Source organism: Garra rufa, chromosome 7 (genome assembly GCF_049309525.1).
Source record: "Garra rufa chromosome 7, GarRuf1.0, whole genome shotgun sequence".
NCBI lineage: Eukaryota > Metazoa > Chordata > Actinopteri > Cypriniformes > Cyprinidae > Garra > Garra rufa.
Genome location: NC_133367.1, coordinates 20,091,434 through 20,117,333, shown reverse-complemented (window position 1 = coordinate 20,117,333; position 25,900 = coordinate 20,091,434). Strand labels below are relative to the sequence as shown.

The 25,900-nt window shown below is 38.5% G+C and overlaps 1 protein-coding gene across 1 annotated transcript in view; it reads left to right on the top strand.

Moving 5' to 3' along the window:
* The window catches only part of pth2rb (parathyroid hormone 2 receptor b), a 55,446-nt gene that overhangs the window by 11,860 nt on the left and 17,686 nt on the right, over positions 1-25,900 (top strand). Inside the window, exons 3-10 of the mRNA XM_073844605.1 lie at positions 4,275-4,385; positions 4,472-4,587; positions 4,809-4,906; positions 8,817-9,000; positions 12,484-12,637; positions 13,699-13,759; positions 13,893-13,959; positions 18,212-18,306. Of these exons, the coding sequence (XP_073700706.1) occupies positions 4,275-4,385; positions 4,472-4,587; positions 4,809-4,906; positions 8,817-9,000; positions 12,484-12,637; positions 13,699-13,759; positions 13,893-13,959; positions 18,212-18,306 (886 nt within the window). The remainder of the gene's footprint in view (positions 1-4,274; positions 4,386-4,471; positions 4,588-4,808; positions 4,907-8,816; positions 9,001-12,483; positions 12,638-13,698; positions 13,760-13,892; positions 13,960-18,211; positions 18,307-25,900) is intronic.

Genomic DNA, 25,900 nt, shown 5'->3' with positions numbered 1-25,900 from the left:
TTTTTTTTTTTTCTTCTTTTTTTTGTGTGTGTGTGTTTTATGTATTTTTGTACATTTGTACTTAATTGTTTGATTGTTGTACTGGCTAATAAAAATAAAAAATAAAAAAAATGTTTCTGATTCACCAAAAAGAACCGACTCATAAGAATCAGTTGCTTCGGAATGTTAATGATTCACTAAAAAGAACCGACTCATAAGAATCAGTTGCTTCGGAATGTTTCTGATTCACTAAAAAGAACCGACTCATAAGAATCAGTTGCTTCGGAATGTTTATGATTCACTAGAAAGAACCAACTCTTATGGTGCGTTCACACCGGACGCGACTTGCGCGGAAAAAACGCGCTATTCGCGCGTAGTTGAACGCTTGAACATTTGAGTTTACTCGCGCCATTCGCGCGGTAAAATTTGCGTCATTCGCGCGTGACATTTTCTTCACAACAGACGCGAATTCGCGTGAAGGGAGGGGCTTCTGCCACTCTTCAGCGGGAAAGTAGTTGTAAAATAGGTGAATGAGCTCAATTTGCCAGCTTTAGCTTGCTTGTAGTCTCAATATGTATGTATATGTAGGTTAAATTGAGTAAAGAGCGTTTTTTAAAACCAACCAGATTGTCCGACCTCTTCACTCACTTTATTCTTAGCAAGATCCCTTTTATTCCTGTTTCTACAAAAGTCCAAAGATGTATCGTACAGCTCCGAGGAACCACAGACAGCAACGGTGATTTTGTCCGCCATTGTTGTTTCGGATTTCTGCCTCCGTCACTACTAAAGCAAGCTCCTGATTGGTTACCGCGGCACGGAATTCCGCCGAAGTTCAGATTTTTGAACTTGCGCGATTCGCGCGAATGGCGCGGCAATCGCTTGAACGCTCAATGCGCGCCGCGCCATTCGCGCTATTCGCGCGTTTCGCGCCGCCTCATTCGCGCGTTTCGCGCCGCAGGATGGCTATTCGCGTCTTTGCATTGACTTAACATGTAAATCACTCGCGCTTGCCGCTTCATTCGCGTCCGGTGTGAACGCACCTTAAAGAGTCAATTGTTTTGGAATCACCATACACTGGTCCTGTTGTATGTTTCTGATTCACTAAAAAGAGCCGACTCATAAGAATCAGTTGCTTTGGAATCACCATACACTGGGTCCATGTATGTTTTTGATTCTCTAAAATAACCGACCCATTAGAGTCAATTGTTTTGGAATGTTTATGATTGACTAAAAAGAATCAACTCATAAGAGTCTTCGGAATCGCTGTACACTGGTTGTATTTTTGTGATTTACTGAAAAGAACCAACTCATATGAGTCAGTTATTTCTGAATCGTCAAACACTTGCCTTGTTGTATGTTTCTGATTGACTAAAAACAAACCGGTTCATAAGAGTCAATTGGTTTGGAATTGTTGTACACTGGTCCTGTTGTAGGGCTGCACGATATATCTAAAAATTATCGTTATCGCGATATTAGTATATGCGATATCAGTATCGCAGAGAGTTGCGATAATTTACATTTAATTTATGTGCCAAACATTTGTGCGTTGCATGCATAGGTTGTCCTCATTTGACCAAACAGATGGGGGCTTACTATCTTTATACCCGCCTCCCAAGTAGGTTCTATAATGCTATTGGCTAGAATGGGCGAACAGGTGAACCTGGTGGCTCAGAGCAGAGAATGAAAAATAAATACGGCAGGAGTATGAAGGGAGAAAATGACAGCAGCGCCGAACTTTTGCCTAAAAAGAACTGTACAGGAATCAAAATTGCCACCATTTATGCTCCCAAAATTTAATCTGCGCAACCTCAAATTATATTTGGGAGCATTTGTGCGAGTGCGAGAAATTGTTGTGGTGCGACCTAGTTTCATTTCTTTACAAAACTTTCGCTAACCTAACTACTGCACAGACTGCTGTGAGCTGATGCGTTCGCCGTTCTCTCCAACATTACATAACCATTTAATCTTAATCTTTATTGTTACCTTTAATGAAGATTTGAGATATTAGCCGTCTTCCTGTCACTGACAATGCGCACCGCTGAACTAGGAACCGGACGTTTTTTTTCTGAAACCTTTGTTCCGGATTTGCATAAACTGCATTGCAATTAGTGGTGTGTGGTATGACAATTTTTGATTGTGGACAGTAAAAAGGTTCTGTACAACGCGGCATTCATTCACATCAGATGATAACTCAGGGGCCGAGTTCCACTGAAGGGGAGTATTTTTCCACTGGGGACAGGCTTTCCAAAATCCTGTTGGTGTCCTCCGACTTTCAAATGGTTTGTTAAAGTAATCTCTTGTATTGCAGAGTGCATGCTATGCACTGGCGAAAGTTTCGCGCGATCCTTAAAACGAAACCAACAGTAAAACGCGTAGGCTACGCGCATCTAAAAGCAATTTTAATACCCCACGTTTAGAGAGCGACTCCCCAATGCACGCAAATTAGGCTAGATAAAATATCTAGGCTGTTATTAGAATGTGGGCTATAATAAGTTGTGAAGTTGTCTATAACTCTGTGTCATACTTAAAAAAAATGTGGTCTCTATTTGCACTTTGAATATTGAAAGAGTAGTCTACTTTGAATATGGCTGCATTTATTGTCTATTTTTTGTTATTTATACTGTAATTTAAAAAAAAAATTGATTCTGAGGCTTTCAGAAACAGCCCATTTGATTTGCCTGGCAATTGGAATCAGCCATGAAGAATAAAGATCAGTGCATTGCTAAAAAGAAATTGGGTGCTCCTAATTTTTTTGATGCTCCTAACTTTTTGAAGTTTAATAGTAATTTTAATAAAATTATTGTTTAATAATATGTTTTATTTAAAAAAACAAGCAAACAAAAAACAGGCAAGGCAAGGAAATATTTAGTTTAAAAGATGCTCTTACATGTAAATAAAAAGTAATGTTTGAAAGCAATTCATTTTGTGTTTGCAGGTCTACGGTAACAGCAAACCAGAAATCAGAATATCTGCCGAGGTTTTAAGTCATTCATAGTGTTTTAAAGTCAAAATTTTTGCAACTTCCTTGACATAATTTTTTTTTTTTAGCCTGAATTAGATTTAATTCGGAAGACAGAAGAAGATCTATTACCTGTTTATTTTAGCATGATCATTACATATATAAAAGTTAAAAAAAATAGATAATAATAACAATAATAATTATTAAAGCATTTCTCTAGGGAAATGTAATATCGCAAGAAATATCGTTATCGCAATATTCAACACCCATATCACATATTTTCCCAATATCGTGCAGCCCTATCCTGTTGTATGTTTCTCATTCACTAAAAAGAACTGACTCATTAGAATCAATTGCTTTGGAATGTTTATGATTCATTAAAAAGAACCCGCTTATAAAGGTCAGTTGTTTCGGAATTGCCGTAAACTGGTCCTGTTGTATGTTTCTGATTCTCTAAAAAGAACTGATTTATAAGAGTCAGTTGTTTCGGTATTGCCATACACTAGTCCTGTTATATGTTTCTGATTCAACGTGCCTTAGAAAAAAACATTACTGGTGTCCATCTTGAGACAAAACAAAAGCATTGATATATTTTAAGATCAATTAGTGCAAGAGTCTTTCAGTTGAAACAGCACAGACTTACATTTTAGTCTGGGACTAGGCTTAAGCCTTGTGTATGAAACCGGGGGACAGTATTAGTCCTGTTGTTTGTTTCTAATTCACTAAAAAGAACCCACTTGTTTCAGAATCGCTGGTCCTATTGTGTTTCTGATTCACAAAAAAGAACTGAGTCATAAGACTCAATTGTTTTGTAATAGCCATATACTTGTCCTGTTGAGTGTTTCTGATTCATACACTGCAAAAAAAGGCTTATCTTACTTAGTATTTTTGTCTTGTTTCTTGTCAGAATATCTAAAAATCCTTAAATTAAGATGCTTTTACTAGATAAGCAAAATGGCATAAGATATTTAGTCTTGTTTTAAGCAAAATGTACTTAATTTAGTTTTTCCCCCTGGAAACAAGTAGGGTAAGTAAAATATTCTTAAAACAAGAGTATTTTACTTACCCCACTGGCAGATCATTTTACTAATTGTAAGCAAACTGCACTTAAATACATTTTTTTCCCCTGGAAACAAGACTAAATGTCTTATATAAGTGTGCATATCTAGTAAATGCATCTTAATTCAAGAATTTTTAGATATATTGACTAGAAACAAGACAAAAATACTAGATAAGATAAATGAGATGTTATAGCAGTCTTAACTCCCAGACTCTTTGCAGAAATAGCATTTTCTTCCTATAAACTGTGATTGTGCTTTACGCTTTTTGTACACAGATGAGGTCTGTTCTCCTGGATGGGACGGGTTGGTTTGCTGGCCTCAAGGTTCCCCAGGAACCGTCACCAAAGTGCCGTGTCCCAGCTACGTGTACGACTTCAACCACAACGGTACTTGCAAAACTTCTTTCAACAAATTTCACCAGTTTCTTTACAACACCATCTAGCCAAATTGTTCTGTTGCTTCGTTTTCGTAGGATTTGCATACCGTCAGTGCGACTTGAATGGGTTGTGGGTATCGGTGGAGAACAGAACTTGGGTCAATTATTCAGACTGTCTGCGGTTCTTGGCTCCAGGCATCGAAAAGGGCAAAGTAAGTCCAATTAAACAAGCTTAAAGAGTTTGTGGTGTCTTATTGACGAGTTTCGAAATCATTCAAGAGTTACTTTTTGTAGTTGGGTTGGTGTCTTCAAACACAAAGTCTTATCGCAAGCCGTAAAGCTGCTTATATAGCTTCAAATGCCACTGGTTTATTAAGTGAAAAGACAAGACTTTGTAAATGTTTAGTTGACTCAAGTGTTGTTGTGTTTCCAGAGGGACTTTTTTGAGCGGCTGCACATCATGTACACGGTTGGCTACGCGGTGTCCTTCAGCTCGCTACTGGTCGCCATTTTCATCATCGGATACTTTCGGTAATTGAAAATCGGTTCCCAACAGACTTTGGTCCCGGACGGCATGTTAAAGAAAAACTAATAACTCTGTGTCTTCATTATGAAGTTGCACAGCAATCAGACGTATTACACTTGTTCCGCACAAGTGGTTGCTGTTGAAGGACTCAAGCACGATGATTCAGACATTAAATTAGCTCAAGAGTTCCCCATTGAGTTCCCCTGCTATAACTGAACAACTTGTACTTTGCCTTTTCTAATTGAAAGCCTCCACTGGAGGATGTTATTGGGTACACATTTATGCATAATTATTAGGATATGCTTTTTTGACAAATGCAGCAACTTCTCGCACACATACACAAACACACATTTGAATTATTAGAAATGAAATAAACCTAAAACATAAAATAAAACTATTTATAAATAATAAAAACATTCATAAAAATAACAAAGCACATAACACAATTACTAAAAATTAAGCCAAATGAAAAACAATGTAATTTTTTTCAAAATAATTAAAAACTATTTAGTCATTTAAAAAATTATAAAATAAAATAAAAATTAACAAAAATGACAAAAGCACATAACACAATTAAACTAAAATAAATGAAAACTATATAGAAACAATTTTTTTTACAAAAGCATAAAATAATTAATAAAAACTCAGCTATAATGTAAATGTAAAATTAAACTTTTAAAAATAAATTAAAACTATTTAGAAACATTTAAAAAAAATGGCAAAAGCACAAAATACATTTCCAAAAAATATGTGAAAAATTAAAAAGAATAAATGAAGACTTTTTATAAATATAAATAACAAAAGCACATAACACAATTACTAAACAAAAAGTAAAAATAATTAATAAAAAAAAAAATTAAAACTATTTAGACACATAAAAACATTAACAAAAATTACAAAAGCACATAATACAATTACTAAAAATGTTATTAAATTTAAATAAAAAATAATGTATTTTTGTAATTAATGAAAACTATTTCAAAATATTAAAAACATTAATACAAATAAAAAAGCACATAACACAATTACTAAAAATTAAGCCAAATGAAAAATAATGTATTATATATATATATATATATATATATATATATATATATATATATATATATATATATAAAATGAACAAAAATGACAAAAGCACATAACACAATTACTAAAATTTAAGCTATTAAACATCAAAAATAATGTAAAAATAAAAAATGTAAAAATAAATGAAAAAGATATAGAAATATTAAAATAAACAAATTACAAAAGCACAAAACAATCACTAAACATTATAAATTAAGCTATGAATAAAAACTGTATGTAGAAATGTAGAAATTAAAATGAAAATCTTGAAAAAATGGAAATAATAACAAAAACTTGTCACATTTACGTCTGTTTTGTACTTGGTTTTTCCCATTGTCTCCCCCCATCGATCTGTGATATTTGGTTTAGTCCTCGTTAGCGTCATCCCCTTCACCTGTGTTCAATGATTAGTCACCCTTTTAAAGTCAGTCTTTGTTTTCAGTCTCTTGTCGGTCCTTGATGTTGTCACAATGTGTGTGGAAGTTCTCTGTGTTCCTGCCTGTTTCATCTTGAAGATTTATATTAAATATATTGTTTGTTTTGTATCTCGTCTCCGTCTCGTTTGTCCAGCACGCTACCGTAACAGAAGGACCGACCGAAACCGTTCACGGCGTTTTCCTCTGCGTTTTATTTTTCCGTTTTGTTTCAGTGTTTTTGTTTCCTTTTTCCTTATGGATAACCATGCTGTTCTCATCATTCTCCTGGAGCAGGGGAACCGTTCTCTCAAGGACCACACCAGAGACTTTGTGTAACTCATACCACTCACGCACTACCCGGACAGCTGCCTGTGCACGTTTTACCGTGCTGGAATGAACATCGCCACCAAAGCGCGGGTGTCCGGGGAGGGTCCTCGAGAGGACATTGCCGATTACATCGAGTGGGTGCTGGCGTCCTGTGAATCTACTTGGACTATCGGCATCGTCGAGGAGGACGTCAGCCCCACTCATGACCCAGAGAGCAGCCCGCCATCACCCCGACAAGTGGAGAATGAGCCCGAGCCCACCGCGGAGGAGGAACCTGAGCCCCAAGCGACGGAGCCAGAGTCCTGTACGTCTGACCAGGTGCGAGAGCCGGCCACTACATCCGTGACGGTGGATGTGGAGCAAGTGAGGGCAATGGAGAGCCCTGCCCACTGCACCACCACTGAGGGTGAGATGGACAATAACTCTGGGGACTTAATTGACTTCTTTTCTGAAGCTATGGATGATAATTCTGGTGATTTAATAGACTTCAATACCGAATTATCTATCTGTCATGATAAATCTACCTGTCTGGATTTCCCAACCAACCCCCCCTCTTCTGCCTATGGCCACCGCTGTCCCCTGACAGCCCCTCTGCTCACCCTCAGCCCACCACCTGCGCAGTGGGCTCGCCGCGGGTCTGCCAGTTTCCGTCGGCGTCCAGGCTGGAGGATCCCTCAGCTCCGCCTCCAGCCTCAGAGTCCAGAACTCTGCCTCGGCTCTCCGACCCTGCGGCTCCACCACGGCTCTCAACGCCCTCGTCTACATCGTCGCCCGTCGGTCCACCAGCTCCACCGGGCTCCATCGTCTTTCCGGCTCCGCCCTGGTCAGTCGTCACCCCAACATCACCTCAGGACTCTGCTCCTCCGGCTGCGCCTCGTCAGGCCGTCCCACCGGCTTCTAGGGACTCCTCCCTCCTGCGGGCACAGCCTCCATCCTCTGTCGCTCCGGCTCCGCCGTGGACCTCCAGATCTCTGCCTTCGCCTCAGTCGCCAGGGCCTCCAGTTCCGCCTTGGCCCTCCAGATCCTCGGTGTCGCCCAGGATCTTCGGCTCTCCATCTCCGCCTCGGGCTCCTCTACCAGCTGCTCCGCCTCTGTCGGTCGGCCCCCTGGAGTTGTCAGCTCCTCCTCCACCATGGCTCCTCCCTCTGTCGGCTCCACTGTGGGTCGACATCACGGCTGCACTCTGGGTCTGGCTCAGCCTCTCCTGCTCCGGGTCCCTCCTGTGTCCTCCCTGGCTCCTCCCACCGTTGTCGCCCCCTTGGACTGTCTTGTCGGCCACTTGGACTTCATGGACTCTTGGCCCCCTCCCTCATGGACTCTGTTTATTTGGTTCTCCACCAAATAAACAGTTCTCTGTGTTCCTGCCTGTTTCATCTTGAAGATTTATATTAAATATATTGTTTGTTTTGTATCTCGTCTCGTTTGTCCAGCACGCTACCGTAACAAAACTATAATAACATATCAGTGATTTAAAAACACTAACATCTTGCAAAATGTTTTTCCATAAATTCTTAAATTTATTTATGTCCCTTTTCAAATGTCATTTATGCATTATGAAATTTTTTTTTCTATAGACTTATTAGTCCCAAACTTTCAGTGTTAAAAAGCATGAAAATATTAGTTATTGAATTGATAGTATAAACAGAGTGAAATAAACATCAAATATTTTTTTGTGTAAACAATTTATATCAATTTCTAAAATCCATCAGAACAAACAATTTTACAACTAAGAATTTTTAAGCTAGTTTACTTGGTTACCAAGAAGAGAATTGTGTCTATAAAAAATTTGAGATGAAAAATGAGATGTCAGTAGTGAACAGAATATTTTGATTGGACATAATTTCCTGTCAAACTTTGATTTCGTAAAATTACACAAAAAGAAAATATGATTTAATTGCGTGTTTTTAAAATAGAATTAGCATTAGCAAGACAAAAAGATGCCTTTTTATTTCATAAATATTCAACATTTTATTTCCACAAGAATGAATGAATGGTGGTTTGAAATGTATGGCAGAAATTCATGCTGGTTTGAAAGGGGAAAAGCAAAAAATCAAGAAGATTCCCCCTGTGATTAGCTGAAATGTTCTCTCCTTTTGTCTCTCAGGCGTCTCCACTGCACCAGAAACTACATCCACATGCACCTGTTTGTGTCTTTCATGCTGCGTGCAGTCAGCATCTTCGTGAAAGACAGAGTGGTGTACGCTAATGGTGTGCTACAGGAGTACGACACCATGCTAATGGACAACATCAGCACTGTCTCCATTTCCCCTCTTGACAAGACTCAGTATGTGAGTGCAATGAATGGCCAACGCTGATGAACCTGGCCTAGTTTAACCATTATTTTTAATTTTTTGAGTTAAGCTGAGGTGAAATAGCTTCGGCTCAAATAACTTTGATTAACTTAAATTAAGTTGGGTTTTCTCTCCATTGATATGGGTTGAGTGTTCTTTGGTCAACAAAGATTAATTTGTTCTTGTGCTGCACACACTTTAACAATGACTTGCACTGTTTGAAATGCATTAGAGACTACTGCTGAGTGGGTTGTTCTATATGAGCTAGAAATCGTAATTATGAAGTGGTGTGTGTTCAAGTGATTTAGATTGAACATGCATTTCCTTCTATTTCCTTTAAGATGAAGGTAGGAGGCTTTCAGGACTAATGCAGCAAAATGAAGAGTGCAGCAAATGTGGATTAAATACTGCACCAGTGTATTTTACCTTTCTTAATGAGCTACTGGGAATGATGGGAAATGTGTTTTTTTCAAGCCAGTTGTGTATGACCTTTTTTTTTTTTCAAACGAATACAATTGGAGTTATATAAAAAAAAAATGTCCTGGCTCTTTCAAGCTTTATAATAGTAGTGAATGGCTTTTGAGATTTTGAAGGCCAATAAAATGCATCCATCTATCATAAAAAGTACTCCACATGACTCCAGGGAGTTAATAAAGGCCTTCTGAAGTGAATCGATGCTGTTGTGTAAGAAAAATATCCATATTTAAAACTTTATAAACTGTAATCTCTGTCTTCCGCTAATTGTCGTACGCCAGAAGTGATGAAAAGAGAGCAAATCAAAACACTGGTTACAGAGGAATCTGAGGATTTTGTTAAAAGCCAAGAGGAGACTGGTTTTACTTAACTGTAAACAAATCATGGTTCTTGCGAGACTAGCATATTCTCACCAGATCTTACGCTACACCTACATCCTACGTCATCCGCTGGAACGCCACTCTTTCGTGAATGTACAAACAACAGTTATTGGAAGCTAGATATTATAGTTTACTAAGTTTTAATTATGGATAGTTGCCTTTAATAACCCCACCAAAGCAGTGTGAAGCACTTTTTATGATGGATGGATGCACTTTAATGGACTTCAAAATCTCAACAGCCATTAACCTCCATTATAAAGCTTAAACAAGCCAGGACATTTTTTTAATATAACTCAGATTGTATTCGTCTGAAATAAGAAAGACCTAGAATGGCTTAAGGATGAGTAAATCATGTGGTAATTTTCATTTTTGGGTGAACTATCGCTTTAGCTTTTAAAGTGCAACCGCATTTACCGCTATTCGGCAAATTGGGCGAAATTTAGTTCAAGTAGCCCAGGAAGCCATGGAGGAGCAGAGAGCTCAGGGAGCCATGGTGAAACAGACAGTCCAGGGAGCCATGGTGGCGCAGGGAGCCCAGGAAGCCATGGAGGAGCAGGGAGCTCAGGGAGCCATGGTGAAACAGACAGTCCAGGGAGCCATGGAGGAGCAGGTAGCTCAGGGAGCCATGGTGAAACAGACAGTCCAGGGAGCCATGGAGGAGCAGGTAGCTCAGGAAGCCATGGAGGAGCAGGGAGCTCAGGGAGCCATGGTGAAACAGACAGTCCAGGGAGCCATGGAGGAGCAGGGAGCCCAGGAAGCCATGGAGGAGCAGGGAGCTCAGGGAGCCATGGTGAAACAGACAGTCCAGGGAGCCATGGAGGAGCAGGTAGCTCAGGGAGCCATGGTGAAACAGACAGTCCAGGGAGCCATGGAGGAGCAGGTAGCTCAGGAAGCCATGGAGGAGCAGGGAGCTCAGGGAGCCATGGTGAAACAGACAGTCCAGGGAGCCATGGAGGAGCAGGTAGCTCAGGAAGCCATGGAGGAGCAGGGAGCTCAGGGAGCCATGGTGAAACAGACAGTCCAGGGAGCCATGGCGGCGCAGGGAGCCCAGGAAGCCATGGAGGAGCAGGTAGCTCAGGGAGCCATGGTGAAACAGACAGTCCAGGGAGCCATGGCGTAGCAGGGAGCCCAGGGAGCCATGGTGAAACAGACAGTCCAGGGAGCCATGGAGGAGCAGGTAGCTCAGGAAGCCATGGAGGAGCAGAGAGCTCAGGGAGCCATGGTGAAACAGACAGTCCAGGGAGCCATGGCGGCGCAGGGAGCCCAGGAAGCCATGGAGGAGCAGGGAGCTCAGGGAGCCATGGTGAAACAGACAGTCCAGGGAGTCATGGCGGCGCAGGGAGCCCAGGAAGCCATGGAGGAGCAGGTAGCTCAGGGAGCCATGGTGAAACAGACAGTCCAAGGAGCCATGGAGGAGCAGGTAGCTCAGGGAGCCATGGTGAAACAGACAGTCCAGGGAGCCATGGAGGAGCAGGTAGCTCAGGGAGCCATGGTGAAACAGACAGTCCAGGGAGCCATGGAGGAGCAGGTAGCTCAGGAAGCCATGGAGGAGCAGGGAGCTCAGGGAGCCATGGTGAAACAGACAGTCCAGGGAGCCATGGAGGAGCAGGTAGCTCAGGAAGCCATGGAGGAGCAGGGAGCTCAGGGAGCCATGGTGAAACAGACAGTCCAGGGAGCCATGGCGTAGCAGGGAGCCCAGGGAGCCATGGTGAAACAGACAGTCCAGGGAGCCATGGAGGAGCAGGTAGCTCAGGAAGCCATGGAGGAGCAGAGAGCTCAGGGAGCCATGGTGAAACAGACAGTCCAGGGAGCCATGGCGGCGCAGGGAGCCCAGGAAGCCATGGAGGAGCAGGGAGCTCAGGGAGCCATGGTGAAACAGACAGTCCAGGGAGTCATGGCGGCGCAGGGAGCCCAGGAAGCCATGGAGGAGCAGGTAGCTCAGGGAGCCATGGTGAAACAGACAGTCCAAGGAGCCATGGCGTAGCAGCACGGAGCCCTATAGCCCTATAGCCCCTATTTACACCTTACAATTCTGACTTTTTTCTCACAATTGCAAGTTTGCACCTTGCAATTCAGGCTTTTTTCTTGCAACTGCGAGTTTACATCTTGCAGTTTGGACTTTTTTCTTGCAGTTGCGAGTTTTCATCTTGCAATTCTGACTTTTTTTCTGAATTGTGAGATATATAAGAAAATTTCAGAATTGTGAGCTGACATTTTTTCCTCTGAACTAGACTTTGTTACTCATAATTGCTAGTTTATATCTTGCAATTCTGACTTTATTTCTCACAATTGGGGATTTATGTCCTGCAGTTCTGACTTTATAACTCACAATTGTGAGTTTATATCTCACAATTCAGAGAAAAAATCAGAACTGTGAGATGAAAAGTATTTTATTTGTACGTATTCAGTGGCGGTAACAAGCTTCAATAATATACAGTACAATTAATTGTATTCCCAGTGTTTTTCCTGCATGACCAATGTTTTAACAGACACTTTCCCATGTTTCTAACTGAATGCCATTGTGGTGCATTCATTCCAACTATAAGGCTGCATAAATGTGTGATTGGCTAAATGCTACAGTTTGAGGATTCTGATTGGCTAAAGCCAGTGTTGTTTGTATTTTCAGGTTGGCTGCAAGATCACAGTTCTATTCTTCATTTATTTCCTGGCGACCAACTACTACTGGATCCTAGTGGAGGGCCTGTACCTTCACAGTCTGATTTTCATGGCGTTCTTCTCTGACTCCAAATATCTTTGGGGTTTCACCCTCATAGGGTGGGGTAAGTGCACATGTTAAGATCAATCAGCGGTTGATTTTGATTTTAAACATTGTTTATTTTATCCTGCCCAGACGTAACCCAGCCAATTTCACAGCTTGTTATGATAATTCTCATCTGAGGCTTGTGTTACATCTGCCTTCGAGAATCTCAGTCGAATCGTTTTGGTGTCCTTTGAGGCGCAAACACTTACTTGAAGCCTTATTTATTCATACTTTATGTTTGATGCATAAAGCTCACCAGGCTAGCCAAACAGACACCTTTGATATGCAAATACTTTTGGGAAGGTTCTCGCATTCTTAGATAATTTGTTGAAAGCCGAACGACTGAGAAGCCCAAACATGTTTGTCCTACTTTAAACAGACCAGCAGTGACACTGATAATGTGTATTACTCAACCAACATATTGATCTTCCAAACAAATTAATGTGTTATCATGATCAATAATGCATAATTACTGTTGCTGGCATCGATGTGTTTGCTATAGAGTAACCGCCTAATGAGGGTTAAATTTTCATATTCAAGCACTCTGAAACATCAGATCAAAAACACATCACTGGATCTTGTTTGCTGAGGTCTGCTTTTGGCTCTTTCATAATTAATAAACTCGGTGTTTAGGGAGACACATCATCATAAATCAGACCCTCTGGGTCTTACTCTCAGCGTGGTTTTATAGCCAGATTATTAACATCTGAAAGTTGAAGTGTAATTTTTCTAATATTAAAATACTATCGCTGTATAATATGCAGTGGCAGCTGTAAATAAACCATCAGTATTTTCTTTTTGAGGATTTTTCTTGAGGCAATGAGGGGGTGTTCAGAAACCTTGAGTTCTGTTCGTGTCAGCACAGAAACTATAGACTTTACATTTCATCATTTATGGTCAGGAGGGTCAAGGAGACTTTTTGGAAGCTTTTGACTTGTCGGATTTCATCGGTTCACGATAAAAAATATCGAAAATTGTGTTGTTCCGGTGAGTTTGTGGCAAGTGTCGGACATGCTTCTGTGCTTGTATGCTGCATTACAGTTGATAAATCTTGTCATTTTCTAATTTGTGCGGTCGCAGGTGTTCCCGCTCTCTTCGTGTCAACCTGGGCTGTCGTCAGGGCAACGCTGGCGAATGTAAGGTGAGTTTCCCGTACGTGATCCAGATTCTCAGTATGGTAAAAAAAAGTCACACAGTTATAGGCACACAAAGAGAGACACACAAGCTGTTCTATATATAAAATTTAATATAATATTTCTGTCTTTCTCTCTAAGGTGTTGGGAGTTGAGCGCTGGAAATATTAAATGGATTTACCAAGTTCCTATATTGACAGCAATTGGGGTGAGTTGTTTGGCAGTTAATCAACAAACACAAACTAAACTGTTGGACACACTGACTTTTATTTATATACCATTACAGTATGTATTAATATTTAGAATTTTGATTTAACATTTCTATTTAGAATTAATTAATTTATATATGTATTTATTGCCTATTTATATGTTTATTTACAAATTTATTACATAATTTTTGCAAGTTTGGAACCAAATGTTGAATGACAGTTCACTCAAAAATAAAACATTCTGTCATTATTACTCACCATCATGTTGTTCCAAAACCGTAAGACCTTCGTTCATCTTCGGAACACAAACTAAAATATTTTTGATGAAATCCGAGAACTTTCTGACCCTGCATAGACGCAACTGACATGTTCAAGACGTTCAAGGTAGTAAGGACGTCGATAAAATAGTCCACGTGACATCATTATGAAGCAACGAGGATACTTTTTGTGTGCAAAGAAAAACAAAAAGTAACTTTATTTTCCAATTTATTCTCTTCCGTGTCAGTCCTCGACGTGTGTTCACGAGAGACCTTGACGCATTATTAAATCTTTTTTGCACACAAAAAGTATCCTCGTAGCTTCATAACATTACGGTTGAACCACTGATGTCACATGGACTATTTTAACAATGTCCTTACTACCTTTCTGGACCTTAAACGTGTCATTTGTGTTGCTGTCTTTGCAGGGTCAGAAAGATCTTGGATCTTATGGGTTTGGAATGACATGACAAACTTGACAATTTTCATTTTTGGTTGAACTATCACTTTAATCTTGACGAATACAAACAGCACTACAGTTTACTTCTACAATACTACAATAAAATAAACATTTTTAAAGCTCATCCATTTAAACCTGTTACCAAAGTTACTGTAAAATACTAAGTTACGTGAAATTTATGTTTATCTGTTAACATGTGGTGCCAAACTAGCTGCTAGCTAACTAACTTTAGATTTAAGAGATCGTTCACCCAAAAATGAACATTACCGCATAATTTACTCACCCTCAAGCCATCCTAGGTGTATATGACTTTCTTCTTTCAGACGTTATTATCAGAGTTATAGCTTTGCCAAGCTTTGTAATGGCAGTGAATGGCTGTTGAGATTTTGAAGTCCAATAAAGTGCATCCATCCATCATAAAAAGTGCCCAACATGGCTCCGGAGGTTTAACAAAGGCCTTCTGAAGCTAATTGATGCGTTTGTTTAAGAAAAATATCCATATTTAAAACTTTACACACCGTAATCTCTATTTTCCGCTAACTCGTAGACACGTTCACGAGAGAGTGGTGTCCCAGCGGATGATGTAGGCGTAGAGTAAGCCTTTTTTTTAAAGGTCCGGAACTTTCGGGGGTGGGACTTGGGCGCTGAACATGCTGATTGGTTGAGTTCACACAGCAAAGTATTTCAACCACACTGCAAAAAGTTTTCACCAGTTTCAACTTAAAAACTTAAGTTTAGCAGCTGCCTTAAAATGTTAAGTTAAACCAACTTAAGTCATTTAAACTCACAAGTTAAATCAACTAATTTTGATTGTAATAAGTTAAAATGACTTGCAGTTTTAAGCTGATTTAACTTAAAAACTTAAGGCAGCTGCTGAACTTTAAGTTTATTTTTACAGTGCACTTATTCCATTTATTCACATAATTTTCAAAGTATTACTGTTATTGTGTCATGAAATGTAGTTTTAAGAGTATTTTAGGTGAGAATGCAGTTGTTTAAAACCCAAAATTGCGGTTTATTTATAAAGACAGCGCCTATTTGAAAACAGGTAATCTTTGGTGCCATGAATCTATTATTTGTGATGTGATCTAGGAAATCCCAACTCATGGTGAAATTTTACCTTTTTTAGGTTTTGATACCAATGAAAGCTGGGTTCAGGCACTTTCCAAAACTGTTTTTATTGGGTCCATAGCTTGAACGTAACAAAAGTTATGGCTATGGTAAGTTGGCTGATAGCTATGATTTTCAGGAATGGAATTTTGAGAAAAACGGGTTTAAAGTGAGACGGGTTTTACTTTCACTTCACGGGTTTACCGAGAGCTGTCTGTCAAGTCAGGAGCGCTATACTGCATCATTATACAAACAGACTAACATCTGTTTTCCGTTGTTTATCATGGGCATAGTCTCTGAACTTTTAATCACCCCTTCTATTTTTAGATAGCATGAATAGTGTACCTTGTAGTTTACATTTAGAAAAGTGAGCGCAGCGCAACTGTTCGCGCATCTTTTCATATAACAGACTGTCATTGGACTCCTCCTCTTTAGTAACTTCATCATCTGATCATTCATCTCTGGATGTGAAATTGTCCATTATAACATCATTTAGGACACTGACATCACCAAGATTAAGCAGATTAAAATGAGTAAGATCATTTAAGTGAGCAGCTACAGTACTCCGCCAGCGCATAAATAAAAACCTTTAGACCGCGATGGAGACAGCAACAGGTCTGGGGAAAAAGATGTTCCTGGAAAAAAAGTTCTTGGAACTATTTGTTCCTGGTAATTTTGGTGAAAAAGCGACTTCTGCTAGTCTATATATGCTAGACGAGAACCAAGTTTTGTTTACAGCAAAGAAAAAACAGTCTACTCTTGGCTTATATCGAAATCCTCAAACATTTTTCTTTAAAAATCCTTGTTTTGTACTTCTAATTCATGACTGGTGTTTCGTTTTGCACTCTCCACTGTGCTTCTGTATTCATCAATGTGTTCGCCTACGTCATCCACTCCCTCGTAAACACGCATATAACAGTTAGCGGAAGCTAGAGATTACGGTTCATAAAGTTTTAAATATGAATATTTTTCTTGCACAAATGCATCAATTCCTTCATTAACCCTCCAGAGTTGTGTGGAGCACTTTTAAGGATAAATGGATGCACTTTATTGGACTTCAAAATCTCAACAGCCATTTACTGCCATTATAAAGCTTGGAAAAGCCAATACAAACTCTGACTGTACTCATCTAATTTGTACTCGACCAATTTTGAAGACTTAATTGATGGATGCAGTCCAAGGTCAAGGCTACTGCCTTGTGGTCTAGAAACATTTAAGAAGTTTTAAACAAACTGCTCCTTTCGGGCTGATTGTGTGTTGGATAATAGTCCATCTAACTTATCTAACAGTTCTTATTGCAAAACATGGGATTGATGCCTCATGTGCTGCCAAATTGCAACAAATTGGTGGAAAGTGCCATCAAAGCAGTTGTTAAGAGGCACAGCTGTCTTCCCATTAACCCCGAATTTAACCCTGTGCTCTAAACGCGATCCATGCTAAAAGAGCTCGTCAAAGTCCCGTAATCTAGTGTGTCAAAGGGTCGATTTGGATAGCAGAATGCTGTCGTTTGTTGACGTTCTGTGACTGAATGTGATTGACCATTTAGCGGTTACATGCATATATTTATCTGCTGGATGGGCAGACGGAGACATTATGCTGTTAATTATCGGCTTTGCCGAGCATAAGCGCTTCCCACAGTAATGGAGCTGCGATTTCAAGAATTTCTGGACCGTAGCGCACCGGGAAAGCTGTAATTATGTGACAGAATGCAAATGTATTTTCGTCCTTGCTGCCTGTCAGCAAAACATATAACACACATGCATGAATTTGCGCACAAGCGCTCATGACTAACAATTTCTATGGTGTATTGATTACAACGTCTAAATAGACTAAAGCGGAATATGAAAGGCTGTTTAAACCTAGTGAAACTCACGGCTCACATGCGACAAAAGCTCATCACGCAGTGACGGAATAATTCCCAAGCGGAAAATATAAGCAGAATGGCACTTTTTCACACTTTCACACTCACCAAAAGGAGAATTTTGTCATTTCCGCCACATCTCAGTTAATGTCTAAACTGGAAATTACATTTGAAACACTTTTGGAATAGAATTGCTTAATTGCTTAATAGCTTTATTTGAAAATGACAAAATAATAAAAATGTTCTTTTCATAAGTAATATTCACCGCTTTGTTTTTTTTTATACATCATGTCTCATTTTAGCGCAATAATTATAAAAAAAAAATAAATGTAATTGTGAAATTTTAGCAGCCACATCTGAGGAACAGTCGTAATTATCAAGTGATTATTTTAGACTGTCATAGTTTTTAAAATGTCATATCTAATAATATCTTATAATAATTAACAAAATGTTTTATTTTAAATAGATTTTTTAGTTTGTTATTTTATCATTAGATAGTCTTTATAGAAAGTGTTTCACTCTTTACTCAAATAAATGAATCCCTGTTTCTTTTTTTCTTCCAGCTGAACTTTCTTCTGTTTGTAAATATTGTACGAGTTCTGGCCACGAAGATCCGAGAAACGAACGCAGGGCGGTACGACACTCGTAAACAGTACAGGTGAGTGCATGAAATTATTGTTATACTGGTATGTGACCTCATATGAGAATCTATACTGTATGAAATTGGATTTGAAATTGTTTTTCACCAGTGACAAATTAAATGCAAATCCAACAGTTGTCGTTTCTGACGGTTACCTGATTCCATAAGCCTAAAAGTACAAGTGTTACTTCATAATATATGAAATGGGTTTATTCCAGCCCATGCAGGGACTAGATTCAGTTTTCCTGTGTTTTTGTGGTTGTTTTCGGCAAGGTGGAGTGTTTGGACATCACTGGTGAGATATCCAGGAGAGGACTGTAATTTTCCAGAGGGTGTTTGAAAGGCTTTCTCACATGAGCTAGAGAAATAGAGAGAAAGACAGAGAGAGTGCTTCTTGTAGTTCGGCTTTCATTAACAGCATGTCTGCCTTTAGATAAAAGTCACAGGATCTCTCTGACTAACAGTGTGCGAGTGGAACCGACTGTAAGGTCAGTCTGTATAGTGATAGTCTCATATCAAAGCTGCCCGTTAATCAAGCAAATCCCTCTTGTCTTTGCTAATAATGTTCTCGCTTGCCTTTGAAGTACAGTTTTACTGTCTGCGGCTCATTAATGATGCTTTAACTATTCTATATGTTCTGAAGTTGTTCATATGCATAAAAACTCACTGACACCATGCTAGGGTGTTCGGGGTTGTTGCTAGTATATTTGGTTGTTTGCCAGGGTGTTCTAGGTAGGTTGCTTGATTCTCAATAAACTTTATAAATAGGGATGCACCGATATATCGGCCAAATAATCTGTATCGGCTGATAAAAGCAATTATCCACCCTATTGTTTAAAACAGCTGATGATCACTGCAAATTGCATTCTGTCAATCAAAAGGGGACAAAAAAAGTGTCTCAATACAGGGCTGTAGTTTTCCTTCATTTAACATTCAGTAATCACAAAGAGCTTTGTGGTTTATTACTTCTGATAAGATGTTTTGATACTCTTAAAGGGATAGTTCACCCAAAAATTAAAATTTTGTGATTGATTTCTCACCCTCATGTCGTTTCAAACCTGTAAGACCTTTGCTCATCTTTGGAACACATATTAAGATATCTTTGATCCGGGAGTTTTTTGACCCTGCCTAGACAGCAATGCAAGTGGAATGTTCAAGGCCCAGTAAGGTAGTAAGGACTACATTAAAATTGTGCATGTGACATTAGAGAAAACAACTCTCGTTATGTCAAGATCACAAAAAATTAAGTAATGATAACAAGAAAACAATGACGAGATCACAAGAAAATTGTCATGATGAGAAAACAACTCTTGTTATGTCAAGATCATGAAAATTAATTTTTCTGATCACAAGAAAACTTGTCAAGTTCACGAGAAAATGAAGTCATGATCACGAGAATACAACTCTTGTTATATCGAGATCACAAGATAATTGTCGTGATAAGAAAGCAACTCTTGCTATGTTGAGATCATAAGAAAATTTGTTGTGAAAAGTTGTGATCATGAGAAACTCGTCATGTTAAGTTCATGAGAAAATGATTAGATCTGTTATGTCGTGACGATTCTGTTATGTCGTGATGAGAAAATGTTGAGATCACATAGAAAATTAAGTTGTGATAACAAGCAAACAACTCTTGCTATGTCGAGATTATAAGAAAATTAAGTCATGATCATACAACTCTCGTTATGTTGAGATCATAAGAAAATTTGTAGTGAAAAGAAAACTTGTCATGTTGAGTTCATGAGAAAATGAAGCCATGCTCATGAGAAAACTTCTGTTATGTTGTGATAATGAGAAAATGTCGAGATCACGAGAAAATTAAGTTGTGATAACAAGAAAGCAGCTATTGTTACGTCAAAATCAAGAGAAAATTGTCATGATTACGAGAAAACAACTCTCCTTATGTCGGGATCACAAGAAAGTTGAGTTTTAATCACGAGAAAACTCACGAGAAAGTGAAGTCATGATCATAAGAAAAAAACGTTTTTGTTGTGATAACGAGAAAACAATGTTGAGATCACAAGAAAATGAAGTCATGATCACGAGAATACAACTCTTGTTATATCGAGATCACAAGATAATTGTCGTGATAAGAAAGCAACTCTTGCTATGTTGAGATCATAAGAAAATTTGTTGTGAAAAGTTGTGATCATGAGAAACTCGTCATGTTAAGTTCATGAGAAAATTATGTCGTGACGAGAAAATGTCGAGATCACAAGAAAATTAAGTTGTGATAACAAGCAAACAACTCTTGTTATGTCGAGATTATAAGAAAATGAAGTCATGATCATAAGAAACTCGTCAGGTTGAGTTCACGAGAAAATGAAGCCATGCTCATGAGAAAACTTCTGTTATGTCGTGATAATGAGAAAATGTTGAGATCAAGAAAATTAAGTTGTGATTACGAGCAAACAACTCTTATGTCGAGATTATGAGAAAATTAAGTCATGATCATGAGAATACAACTCTTGTTATGTCGAGATCACAAGAAACTTTTATCGTGATAACAAGAAAACAATGTCGAGATCACAAGAAAATTAAGTTGTGATAACAAGAAAGCAGCTCTTGTTATGTCAAAAGCAAAGAGAAAATTAAGTCGTGATCACGAGTAAACAACTCTCCTTATGTTGGGATCACAAGAGTTAAGTTGTGTAATAAGTAATGTCGAGTTCACGAGAAAATAAAGTCATGATCATGAGAAAACAACTTTTATGTCATAACGAGAAAACAATGTTGACATCACAAGAAAATTAAGTTTTGATAATAAGCAAACAACACTTATGTTGAGATCACAAGAAAATTAAGTCATGATCTTGAGAATACAAGTCTCGTTATGTCGAGATCACAAACTTTTATGTCGTAATAACAAGAAAACAATGTCGAGATCACAAGAAAATTGTTGTGAATGTCAAGATCACAAGAAAATTAAGTTGTGATAACAAGCAAAACTCTTATGTCAAGATCACGAGAAAATTAAGTCATGATCACCAGAATACAACTCGTTATGTCAAGATCACAAGAAACATGTTGTGATAGCAAGAAAACAATGACGAGATCAGAAAATTGTCGTGATAAGAAAGCAACTCTTGTTATGTCAAGATCATAAGAAAATTGAGTCGAGATCATGAGAAAACTCTGTCAAGTTCACGAAAAATGTTGTGATAACGAGAAAATGTTGAGATCACAAGAAAATTAAGTTGTGATAGCAAGCAAACAATTCTCTTTATGTCAATGTAAGAGATGGGTCATTTTTGTGCTGTGCTTCTGTGCGCTCAACGGAGATAAACAATGTGAAAGGAGCGTGAGCACAGAGGGAGGGGGGCTTCAAGGAGAATGACTGGTGCAACTCAGTACCGCTATTCTCCTGAGGACATCTGGCCTCCTGGGAAAGTGTCGGCCTCGGCCCTCGGGTAGATAAGTTTTTATCACTAGTTTAGAACAAACAGTTTATTATGACGCTTTATGGGGTATGGCTACAAGTTTTTGAAATAGCCAGTAGCGGACCATCATTTCTTGAAATTAGAATGATGTGCACCCACGTGGGGAGATGATCAAGCCTGATCAACTTGATGCTCTCCCTCACTTGGAGGTTGTCTTTAACTGCACCTAAATTAAAAGTATATAAGATGGGACTTCTTGCTGGCACAGTGGAAGCTCAGCCGTGGGATTAGTGCACATCGCCCGGCATTTCTCGGACATACGTGTTGGTCTTCTACGGTGACTGCAACGGGCTCCCCAGTCTTAGAGAGTGGAGATGATGGCACGTCTCTGAGTTGTAAATATGGACTTTATTTTTCTATTTTGCTTGGGGTTTAGCATATAACTATCCAGCTTTGTCTATCCTTTTATGCTTTTACTTAATAATTATGAATATCATTATTGATTATTGACTATTATTATCATAATTTGATCAGCTGTATTTTACATCAATAAACAGTTGTATTGCTTGATTAGTATGGTGTACGGACCTTTTATTGGCACCTCCCCTTGTCGATACACACCACACTGGTCTCACATAAAGTTTTGAATACAAACAGAAACCATACTAAAACAGTCAAGATCACAAGAAAATTAAGTCATAATTTTCTTGTTATCTCGACATAATGAGAGTTGTATTCTCGTGATTATGACTTAATTTTCTCGAGATCTTGACATAAGTTTCTTTCTTGTTATCACGACTTAATTTTCTTGTTATCTCGACATAATGAGAGTTGTATTCTCGTGATTAAGTCGTGATAACAAGAAAGAAACTCTTATGTCAAAATCAAGAGAAAATTAAGTCGTGATCACAAGAAAACAACTTTCATTATGTCAAGATCTCGAGAAAATTAAGTCATGATCATGAGAAAACAACTTTTAAGTCGTGATCACGAGAAAACTTATGTCAAGTAGTGATCATGCAAAAACAACTTTTGTTGTTGTGATAAGAAAATGTTGAGGTTGCGAAAAAATTAAGTTGTGATAACAAGAAAACAACTCATTTTGTCGAGATCACAAGAAAATTATGTCATGATCATGAGAATACAACTCTCGTTATGTCAAGATCACAAGAAACTTTTATGCCATGAAAACAAGAATACAATGTCAAGATCACAAGAAAATCAAGTCGTCGTAACAAGAAAACAACTTATGTCAAAATCAAGAGAAAATTATGTTGTGATTACAAGAAAACAACACTTGTTATGTCGAGATCACAACAAAGTTGAGCTGTGATCATGAGAAAACTTTTATGTTGTGATAATGAGAAAACAATGTCGAGATAGCAAGAAAATGTAGTCGTGATAACAAGAAAACAACTCTCATTATGTCGAGATCACAAGAAACTTTTATGTTGTGAGAACAAGAAAACAATGTTGAGATCAGAAGAAAATTGATGTGATAAGAAAACAACTCTTATGTCGAGATCACGAGAAAATTATGTTGTGATCACAAGAAACTTTTATGTTGTCATTAAAGATCACAAAAAAATTAAGTTGTGATAACAAGCAAACAACTCTTATTTCAAGATCACGAGAAAATTAAGTCATGATCACCAGAATACAACTCTTGTTATGTCGCGATCACAAGAAACATGTTGTGATAACAAGAAAACAATGACGAGATCAGAAAATTGTCAAAAAATCTGTACCGGTTGACAAATATCTGCTGGTTAGTCATGTCTAGCGGTAAATATAGATGTGGATTTTAATAACTGTGAATTAACCAAAATATAATATTTAAATATTATTTCCAAAAACTTTGAGCGATCCAGTTTTTTGACAGTGTAAGATTTTAGTTTTTCAGTCAAACATTCTTAAAATAAATGACTGGAATGCAAATTGGATAGATTGATGTGCAGTTTAGTTTTGAAAATGACACAAATATTAGTTTTCACAAAGTTTGCTGCTCAACTGCTTTTAGATCTTTGTTTCAGTTGTTTCTGTGATGCACTGAAATATAATTACAAGCACTTCATACGTTTCAAAGACTTGTATCGACAATTACATGACATTTATGCAAAGAGTCAGTATTTGCAGTGTTGGCCCTTCTTTTTCAGGACCTCTGCAATTCGACTGGGCATGCTCTCAATCAACTTCTGGGCCAAATCCTGACTGATAGCAACCCATTCTTTCATAATCACTTCTTGGAGTTTGTCAGAATTAGTGGGTTTTTGTTTGTCCACCCGCCTCTTGAGGATTGACCACAAGATCTCAATGGGATTAAGATCTGGGGAGTTTCCAGGCCATGGACCCAAAATTTCAATGTTTTGGTCCCCGAGCCACTTAGTTATCACTTTTGCCTTATAGCACGGTGCTCCATCGTGCTGGAAAATGCATTGTTCTTCACCAAACTGTTGTTGGATTGTTGGAAGAAGTTGCTGTTAGAGGGTGTTTTGGTACCATTCTTTATTCATGGCTGTGTTTTTGGCTGCCCTTCTTGACACCAGGCCATCTTCCAAAAGTCTTGGCCTCACTGTGCGTGCAGATGCGCTCACACCTGCCTGCTGCCATTCCTGAGCAAGCTCTGCACTGATGGCACTCCGATCCCGCAGCTGAATCCTCTTTAGGAGACGATCCTGGCGCTTGCTGGACTTTCTTGGATGCCCTGAAGCCTTCTTAACAATGCAGTGGAAAGTTTTTTTCGGGATTAAGTTAATTTTCATGGCAAAGAAGGACTATGCAATTCTGTAGCGTGTTTCGTCTCGCACCACAAAGAACTCCACGACACCACTGGCTTCGGTGGACCACGTCTGCAGTTTATTAAAGACAGGACAGTTATTAACACCACGCAAACACACACTCTCGGCTCTGTGGTCTGTCTCACTCAAGTCCAAAGCCGTTCTGCTACAGTTCTCAATAAAACTTTCCAAATAAAATGTGTCTTGTTTCAATTATTTTCTTTCAACACAAGTATCAGACATTACATACAACCTTAAACACAAATTCAATAATGTAAAGATATCTTCAATATATGTATACACAATTTCATACTTTGAAATTACAGAAAATTGTTTCAATCTAACATTACAATGAATTCTGATCGTATAGTGGTAATTATTTTGTTGCAATGACATACCTGCAGTTTATTAAAGACAGGACAGTTATTAACACCACGCAAACACACACTCTCGGCTCTGTGGTCTGCGGGGAATGTAAGAAGAGAGAAAAGTGAACCCCTGTCCCCATTAACACTGCAACTGCAGCCGATTAACAAATCAAAGATAATACATGGTGATGAATGTACAATTTAAGACATAAAAAGACAATACTTTCGACAAAACTTAACTGCATGATGTTTTAAGAACATAATCCACCTCTTTCGTTTTATTAAAGAACCAAAGTTACCGGAAAAAGAATGAAAAACCCCACCTCTAAAATCGGTGCGGGCGGCAACTTGAACAAACTCATAAATGGCCAATTAACACACAACTCGAATAAACACGAAAAATAACGAAATACAAACATGCTATTTGACTCAATCCAGCATTAAAACATGTCATCCACTGATATCAAGCAAAATTGTAACTCAATCTGATGTATTTTAACACTATATTACAGAGCACAGTTGCAACATACCTGTCTCACTCAAGTCCAAAGCCGTTCTGAACGAGAGCGGGACGCGATTGGATAAATCAAATGGGAAATGACATCACACAAAAAAAACCCATATATTATTTTGAAACAAAAGATAAACAGCGTACATGTAGTTTTATGTATGATGAAACATGAAAATAAATAAAATAAGGAATATAATTCTTGGAAAATTAAAGTTTGCTGGAATGGTTGAAACTTAAAATACTACACTCTCCCCTCCTAAATTTCAGCGAACTTTAAGACTGTAGGTGAGGCATTTTCCTTTAACAGGGGGTACCATGACTTAAGTCATTCAAATGAATAGCAAAGACACTTTGCCTGGTAGAAATATGCCCTTATACATATAACCATACACCCCCACGCAAAGTACTTCTCATATTAAAGCTTCCTCTTAAAGCTCACTCAAGTCTAAATCTTAGTCAACTCTTGACATTTGACTTCAAACATTAGTTCAACCCTCTATAAAATTTGATAGAATTTTGAACAACTCTGCAAGAGGATCTTTCTGCCCTGATTCAGTCAATATCATACTCATACAC